The following is an 8,931-nucleotide window of genomic DNA, read 5'->3' on the forward strand; positions in this document are numbered from 1 at the left end:
CTCCTCGAACACCCGGGCCTTTTATAGGCCTCCTCGATGCATCTCCGAACTCCCGCACCTCCTTGAACTCCCAGGCCTTTTATAGGGCTCCTCGATGCCTCTCCGAGTTCATATCGTTTCTCTGTATTGAGAAGGGCAATGGTCCCAACACTAACCCTGGGGTCTCCACTGTTTACATCCCTCCAGTCTGAAGAACATCCATTAACCACTACTCTCTGTTTTCTGCCCTTTACCCAACTTCCTATCCATGCTGCCCCACTCCCTTTAATACCATGAGCCTTAATTTTGATTAACAAGCCTCCTGTCCGGCACCTTATCAAACACGCTTTGACAATCCATCTACACAACATCCACTGCATTTCCTTTCTGACTGCACTGTGTTATTTCCTGAAATAATCCATGCTGTCTGTCCTGAATCAATCCATTTCACTACCAAATGTTGCAGTGTTTGCTCCAACCTTCAGGGTTTCATCTGTTGAAAGCCACAACAGAAAGATCCACAAAGCGGTCCCGTGGCAAACTCCAGGAGAGGAAGGAAGTGAGTCAGGGAGCATCTGTAAATGAAGGAGAAATAGAGACTGGTGAGGGAACATCAGTAAATGGAGGAGAAATGGTGACAGACCAGGGAACGTCTGTAAATAGAGGAGAAATGGTGAGACCAGGGAGCATGTGAAAATGAACACGAAATGTTGATTGGTCAGGGAGCATCTGTAAATGAAGGAGAAATGGAGACTGGTCAGGATGAGGACTTCAGCAGCAGATGAGCTGAAGCAAGGGCTGAGGCGGGTGATGTTAAGGAGGTGAAAATAGGCTGCCTTAGTTATGCTGCGGATATGAGGTCGAAAGCTCATTTCAGGGTCAAATATGACACCAAGGTTGCGAACAGTCTGGTTCAGCCACAGACAGAAGTTGGGAGGAGGGATGGAGTCAGTGACTAGGAAACGGCGTTTGTGGCAGGGACCGAAAACAACGGCTTCGGTCTTCCCAATATTTAATTGGAGAAAATTTCTGCTCATCCAGAACTGGATATCAGACAAGCAGACTGACAATTTAGAGACCGTGGAGGGGTCGAGAGAAGTGGTAGTGAGGTAGAGCTGGGTGTCATCAGCGTACATGTGGAAACTGATGCTGTGTTTTCAGATGATGTCGCCAAGGGGCAGCATGTAGATGAGAAATAGGAGGGACCAAGGATAGATCCTTGGGGGACAAGAAGGGCTAGTTTTCCTTTGTCACAATTAGAAAGGATGTCATTTGTGACTTTGATGAGAGCTGTCTCGATACTGTGGCAGGCACGGAAACCGGATTGAAGGGATTCAAACATGGAATTGCGGGAAAGACGGGCACGGATTTGGGAGGTGACAACACGTTCAAGGACTTTGGAGAGGAAGGGGACGTTGGAGATAGGGCGATAGTTTGCAAGGATGGGTGGGAATAAAGATGCTAAGAGAGGGATGAACCATCCCTGGCTAACTAAGGAAGTAAAGGATGGTATCAAATTGAAAACAAAGGCATACAATGTTGCGAAGTACAGTGGAAGGCCAGAGGATTGGGAAATTTTTACAAACCAGCAAAGGATGACTAAAAAAATGATAAAGGCAGAGAAGATAGTATATGAGAGCAAACTAGCAAGAAATATAAAAACAGACAGTAAGAGCTTCTACAGGTATATCATCATCATAGGCTGTCCCTCGTATCGAGGATGACTTGCTTCCACGCCAAACAGGTATGAGTTCACAGGTGTTTCAAGAAGGACCTGATATTCCAGGTCCCGAATTACATGTTAAAGGGTGGAAGATGCCTGTGTGTGGATTTTTTTAATGTGTGGTGGCCGTTGCACACCAGCCACCACACGGACTTGACAGAGCGAGGTGTTGGTCCAGTGGCAAGAATTAACCAAGACGACTGGAGACCAGCTCTGCTGCATGGACCGAGTGCACACACATTGCAGTGTGGGCTGGCCCGTGCTGCCCCTGGGCCCACACCTCTTCTGGGTCAACAAGGCATGAATTAACCAAGACGACTGGAGACCAGCTCTGCTGCACAGACCTATTGTACACACATTGCATTGTGGGCTGGCCCGTGCTGCCCCTGGGCCTTTGCCTCTTCTGGGTCCAGAACTCACACCTCTCCTGTGCCCCGATCACGTTGCACCACGATCACTCGCCGCTCCTGCTGTAACTGCCCACACTCCAATCAGTAACCTGAACCTTGGTGACATCCAATCCAATCGCCCTCGTCACAGCCGTCGCTCTCCAGCACACGCTGTACCTTGAAGTGCTATGCTCCTTTGTAGGCCCCGACCTGCTGATGATTCTTGCAGGTTGGGGCCGCAGTGCTGAACAAGACCCTTGCCATCCATGAGCTTATCATTGATGATTACAGCGACATCATGGCCCTGATGGAAACTTGGCTGAGGGATGATGGCACATTACCTTTAAACAGGTATATAAAAAGGAAACAAGTAGTTAAAGTAAACATTGGTCCCTTAGAAGCATAGAAACATAGAAAAATAGGTGCAGGAGTCGGCCATTCGGCCCTTCGAGCCTGCACCACCATTCAATAAGATCATGGCTGATCATTCACCTCAGTACCCCTTTCCCGCTTTCTCTCCATACCCCTTGATTCCCATAGAAATTTCGAAGATGAGACTGCAGAGTTAATAATGGGAAACAGGGAAATGGCAGAGACATTGAACAAATATCTTGTATCGGTCTTCACGGTAAAGGACACTAAAAACATTCCAATTATTGATAATCGAGGAGCTATTGCGGGGGTGGAGGGAACTTAAAACAGTCACTATCACTAGAGATAAAGTATTAAGCAAACTAATGGGACTAAAGGTGGTCAAGTCTCCTGGACCTGTTGGCATGCATCCTAGGGTCTTAAAAGATGTGGCTGCAGAGATAGTGGATGCATTGGTTGTAATCTATCAAAATTCCTTGAATTCTGGAGAGGTCCCAGCAGACTGGAAAACCGCAAATGCAACACACCTATTTAAAAAAGGGGGAAGACGGAAAGCAGGAAATTATAGTTTGCTCTCATATGCTATCTTCTCTGTCTTTATCATCTGCCATTGGGAAAATGCTGGAGTCCATCATTAAGGAAGTAGTAGCAGGGCATTTAGAAAATCATAATGCAGTCAAGCAGAGTCAGCATGGTTTTATGAAAGGAAAATCATGTTTGACAAATTTGCTGGAGTTCTTTGAGGATGTAACGAGCAGGATGAATAAAGGAGAACCAGTTGATGTCATATATTTGGATTTCCAGAAAACATCCGATAAGGTGCCATGCAAAAGGTTACTGCACAAGTTCAGAGCTCACGGAATCGGGGGGGTAATATATTAGCATGGATAGAGGATTGGCTAACTAACAGAAAACAGAGAGTTGGGATAAATGGGTCATTTTCAGGTTGGCAAACTGTAACAAGTGGGGTGCCGCAGGGATCCGTGCTGGGGCCTCAACTATTTATAATAGAAACATAGAAAATAGGTGCAGGAGAAGGCCATTCGGCCCTTTGAATGGCGGTGCAGGCTCGATGAGTTCATGGCTGAACATTCAATGTCAGTACCCCATTCCTGATTTCTTGCCATACCCCTTGATCCCCCTAGTAGTAAGGACTACATCTAACTCCTTTTTGAATATATTTAGTGAATTGGCCTCAACAACTTTTTGTGGTAGAGAATTCCACAGGTTCACCACTCTCTGGGTGAAGAAGTCTCTCCTCATCTCGGTCCTAAATGGCTTACCCCTTATCCTGAGACTGTGACCCCTGGTTCTGGACTTCCCCAACATTGGGAACATTCTTCCTGCATCTAACCTGTCTAAACCCATCAGAATTTTACACGTTTCTAAAAGATCCCCTCTCATTCTTCTGAATTTCAGTGAATACAAGCTCAGTTGATCCAGTCTTCCTTGATATGTCAGTCCCGCCATCCCGGGAATCAGTCTGGTGAACCTTCGCTGCACTCCCTCAATAGCAAGAATGTCCTTCCTCAAGTTAGGAGACCAAAACTGGACACAATAGTCCAGGTGTGGCCTCACCAAGGCCCTGTACAACTGTAGTAACACCTCCCTGCCCCTGTACTCAAATCTCCTCGCTATGAAGGCCAATGTGCCATTTGCTTTCTTAACCGCCTGCTGTACCTGCATGCCAACCTTCAATGACTGATGTACCATGACACCCAGGTCTCGTTGCACCTCCCCTTTTCCTAATCTGTCACCATTCAGATCTCTCTGTTTTTACCACCAAAGTGGATAACCTCACATTTATCCACATTATACTTCATCTGCCATGCATTTGCCCACTCACCTAACCTATCCAAGTCACTCTGCAGCCTCATAGCATCCTCCTCGCAGCTCAAACTACCACCCAACTTAGTGTCATCCGCAAATTTGGAGATACTACATTTAATCCCCTCGTCTAAATCATTAATGTACAATGTAAACAGCTGGGGCCCCAGCACAGAACCTTGCGGTACCCCACTAGTCACTGCCTGCCATTCTGAAAAGTACCCATTTACTCCTACTCTTTGCTTCCTGTCTGCCAACCAGTTTTCAATCCACGTCAGCACCCTACCCCCAATCCCATGTGCTTTAACTTTGCACATTAATCTCTTGTGTGGGACCTTGTCGAAAGTCTTCTGAAAGTCCAATATATATTAATGATGGATGAAGGGACCGAGTGTAACGTAGACAAATTTGCTGATGATACAAAGACAGGTGGGAAAGCAAGTTGTGAGGAAGACACAAATAATCTACAGAGGGCTATAGATAGACTCAGTGAGTGGGAAAATATCTGGCAGATGGTCTATAATGTGGGAAAATGTGAGGTTATCCACTTTGTAGGAAAAATAAAAAAGCAAATTTATTATTTAAATAGGGAGCAATTACAAAATGCTGTCGTACAGAGTGGATCTGGGGGTTCATGTACATGAAACGCACAAAGTTAGCATGCAGGTACAGCAATTAATCAGGAAAGCAAATGGAATGCTGGCCTTTATTACAAGGGGAATGGAGTATAAAAGTAGGGAAGTCCTGCTCCAACTGTACAGGGCATTGGTAAAACCACACCTGGAGTACTGGTACAGTTTTGGTCTCCTTATTTAAGGAAGGATATACTTGAACTGGAGGCAGCTCAGAGAAGGTTCATGAGGTTGATTCCTGAGATGAAGGGGTTGTCATATGAAGGAAGTTAAAGCAGGTTGGGTCTATACTCCTTGGAGTTTCAAAGAATGAGAGGTGATCTTATTGAAACATGTAAGATTCTGAGGGGGCTTGAAAGGGTAGATGCAGAGAGGATGTTTCTCCACATGGGGGAATCTAGAACTAGGGGGCATAGTTTCAGAATAAGGGGTCGCCCATTTAAAACAGAAATGAGGAGGAATTTCTTCTCTCAGAGGGTCGTGAATCTTTGGAATTCTCTGCCCCAGAGAGCTGTGGAGGCTGGGTCTTTGAGTATATTTACGGTGGAGATAGGCAGATTTGTGAATGATAAGGGAGTCAAGGATTATGGGGAGCAGGTGGGAAGTGTAGTTGAGGCCAGGATCAGATCAGCCATGATCTTATTAAATGGCGGAGCAGGCTTGAGCGGACAAATGGCCTACTCCTGCTCCGATTTCTTATGTTCTTCTGTTCTCAATAAGGTCACCCCTCAGGCTCCTGTGTTCCAAGGAAAACAAACCCAGCCTATCATGTGCTCAGTGTGGAGACAATTGTTGTGACAACATGCCTCCAGTTACTGAGTCCAAATGATGGTGAACAATAGCAGTCCCAGCACGGATCCCTGCGAGACACCACATCTCACTTTCTGCCAGTCAGAGAAGTTCCCCTTAACTTTCCCCCTCTGATTCCTGTTTTGTGGCAATCTTTGCACCCATTTTGCTGCCTGGACCTTGACTCCGTGCAGTCTGACTTTGGTCATCCTGTAGATCGTACATACTGCAGACACAGTACACCAGTGGTGAAGCGGGTGGACATTAAATCCTGTGGCAGGGATGCTGATGAAGTGGATTTTTCTGTCCGTATGTTTAAAAGCATTGCCAGTGACGATTTTCAACTTTTTCACCTTTTAAAAACTCTTGTTGCCAGCTTATTTAACCCTTTAACAGCCTCTCAGATAGGACACACAAAAAACGAAGCCACTAGAATTTCCCTTTGAACACCAGACCTGAACTCGAGTTGAAAACACAGTTAGAAAACATTTAGTGACTAAACCAGGCTGGGATGGTCGGGCCAGAGGTGGATATACATAATGTAAAAGTGGCGACCAGTATACTTCGCACCATGATTGAGGTGCCCGTCCACCCACTTAGGTTTCTGTATCATTTTGTTCATTGGCCCTCCGGTCCCAATCTCGGTGGAATGACAAGAAAACAATTTTGTTTTACCAATTGGGGCTTTCAATGGCTGAGTCTGTACCCAAATCCCCCGCGCGGCAGAAAGTGTCCCATCAATGACAACAGGAGCCCAGTGCGTAGGCGCGGACTGAGCTGTGCTGCGAGCAGGCACAGTGCCATGAGCATGCGCAGTGCCAGTGATGGAGATGGCCTGAGGCAGAAGAAATGGTTCCGCAAGATGGTAGGCGCTTGTGGGCGCCCGGGAGAGATGGCACCCCTGGGTGGGCTGGGCAGCTTCATAAACATCTCGTGAAGGCCTCAGGCCACGAATAAAAGCCCATAGGTCCAGAATAAGAGCTGTTATGACCCTTGTTTGCACCATGGTGATAGGCCTGGTCGACCGGGGTAGCTGGCTTCCATTTTGGACAGGGAGCAATTAGTGCACCTGCGTGGCCATCTTGGTACAGGAACAGAGAGTGGGCGGGGCTTCAGGATCCCACTGACCAGGAGAGAAAAACATTGCCTCGTTGATTTTATTCTCACTCTGCACACAGCGGGTGAAGAACTGAACCCAACCAGAGCAGAGGGAGGGAGAAAACGAGGGATGGAGAAAAGAAATGTTGGAGGTGGTGCGATGAGTTTGGATTTCAGCACAGGGAGGAGGGAGAGTGTGTGGGATGGGGATTTACAACTTTGGGGGAACAAGAGAGGAAAGAATGTTCCATAGAAACTGGAATTGTCTGTTCTCAATTTCGATCCTGCACTTCCAGTGCTGACCTTTGTAAATTCCCTTCACAGGATATTAGAAGGGCAGGATTTGCAGACAGGATACTCAAACCAAACATGATGTCAAGATCTGACACAGTCACTCGATTCATCAGGACCTGAATATCATCGGCCTTCGAAAGTAAAAGAAATGTTTGTATGTCCGTTCTGTCTGTGGGAAAAGATTTCAAACATCAGTGTGACTGGAAAAGCCCCGAGACACACACACCCGAGTGAGAGTGTTCCAGTGAAATGAATTTGAACCAGTTACACAGCCTGAAAAAACATCGCACCATTCACAGCGGGGAGAAACTGCACACGTGTTGTGTGTGTGGACGAGGCTTCAACTGATCGTCTAACCTGGAGAGACACAAGGACACCCACACCATGGAGAAACCATGGGAATGTGGGGACTGTGGGAAGGGATTCAATGCCCCATCACTGCTGGAAACTCATCGACGCAGTCACACTGGGGAGAGGCCATTCACCTGCCCCGTGTGTGGGAAGGGATTCACTCGTTCATCCCACCTCACTGAACACCAGCAAGTTCACACCGGGGAGAGGCCGTTCACCTGTTCAGTGTGTGGGAAGGGATTCACTTGTTCATCCAGTCTGCTGACACACCAGCGAGTTCACACCGGAGAGAGGCCGTTCACTTGCTCAGTGTGTGGGAAGGGATTCACTTGTTCATCCAGCCTGCTGACACACCAGCGAGTTCACACTGGGGCGAGGCCATTCAGTTGCTCTCAATGCGGGAAGCAGTTCAGGCAGTCAGCCCACCTCACTATACACCAGCGTTTTCACACTGGGGAGAAGCCGTTTACCTGCTCCGTGTGTGGGAAGGGATTCATTTCATCTTCACATCTCACTGTACATAAGCGAGTTCACACAGGCGAGAGACCGTTTGTCTGCTCCATATGTGAGAAGGGGTTTGTTAAATCATCTGATCATCTGAGACACCAGCGAGCTCACACTCGAGAGAGACCATTCATCTGCTCTGAGTGTGGGAAGGGATTCACTTGTACATCCAGCCTCACTGAACACCAGCGAGTTCACACCGGGGAGAGACCTTTTACCTGTTCCGTGTGTGGGATGAGATTCACTTGTTCATCCCAGTTCACTGCACACCAACTTGTTCACACCAATAAGAGACCGTTTAATTGTTCTGACTGTGAAAAGAGCTTTAAAAGCAGAAATTATCTGATGAAACACCAACGCACTCACACTGGGGAGAGGCCATTCACCTGTTCTGAGTGTGGAAAGGGATTCACTCGTTCATCCAACCTCACTGTACACCAGCGAGTTCACACTGGGGAGAGGCCGTTCACCTGCTCAGTGTGTGGGAAAGGATTCACTCATTCATCCACACTGCTGACACACCAGCAGGTTCACATCTGACTGCAGAGGTTGGATTCTGTTATTAATCACATCCAGGACTGAACCATGGTCACTCTGACAGTTGGGTTTCAAGAATCTAAGAAATCAGAGCAGGAGTAGTCCATTTGGCCCCATGAGCCTGCTCCGCAATTCAATAAGATCGTGGCTGATCTGATCTTGGCCTCAACTCCACTTGTCCGCCCGCTCCCCATAACCCTTGAACCAGCCTCCACAGCTCTCTGGGGCAGAGAATTCCAAAGATTCACAGCCTCTGAGAGAAGAAATTTCTCCTCATCTCAGTCTTACATGGGGGGCCCCTTATTCTGAAACTATGCCATCTAGTTCTAGATTCCCCCACCAGAGGAAACATCCTCTCAGCATCTACCCTGTCAAGCCCCCTCAGAATCTTACCTTTCATTAAGATCACCTTGTTGTTGCTGGTGTAATTAATCCC

The 8,931-nt window shown here is 47.3% G+C and overlaps 1 protein-coding gene across 1 annotated transcript; it reads left to right on the forward strand.

The window, feature by feature from the left end:
• Nucleotides 1–7,167: 7,167 nt before the first annotated feature.
• Nucleotides 7,168–8,498, forward strand: LOC139274120 (zinc finger protein ZFP2-like). Its single transcript, XM_070891162.1, has one exon. It carries the CDS (start codon nt 7,488–7,490, stop codon nt 8,496–8,498), a length of 1,011 nt encoding a protein of 336 aa, XP_070747263.1. The 5' UTR covers nt 7,168–7,487.
• Nucleotides 8,499–8,931: the final 433 nt, after the last annotated feature.

The sequence above is a fragment of the Pristiophorus japonicus genome, chromosome 9 (genome assembly GCF_044704955.1).
Source record: "Pristiophorus japonicus isolate sPriJap1 chromosome 9, sPriJap1.hap1, whole genome shotgun sequence".
NCBI lineage: Eukaryota > Metazoa > Chordata > Chondrichthyes > Pristiophoridae > Pristiophorus > Pristiophorus japonicus.

Bases quoted from the DNA above. Each gene is read 5' to 3' on its own strand.
- LOC139274120 (XM_070891162.1), top strand. From the start codon at position 7,488: ATGGAGAAACCATGGGAATGTGGGGACTGTGGGAAGGGATTCAATGCC.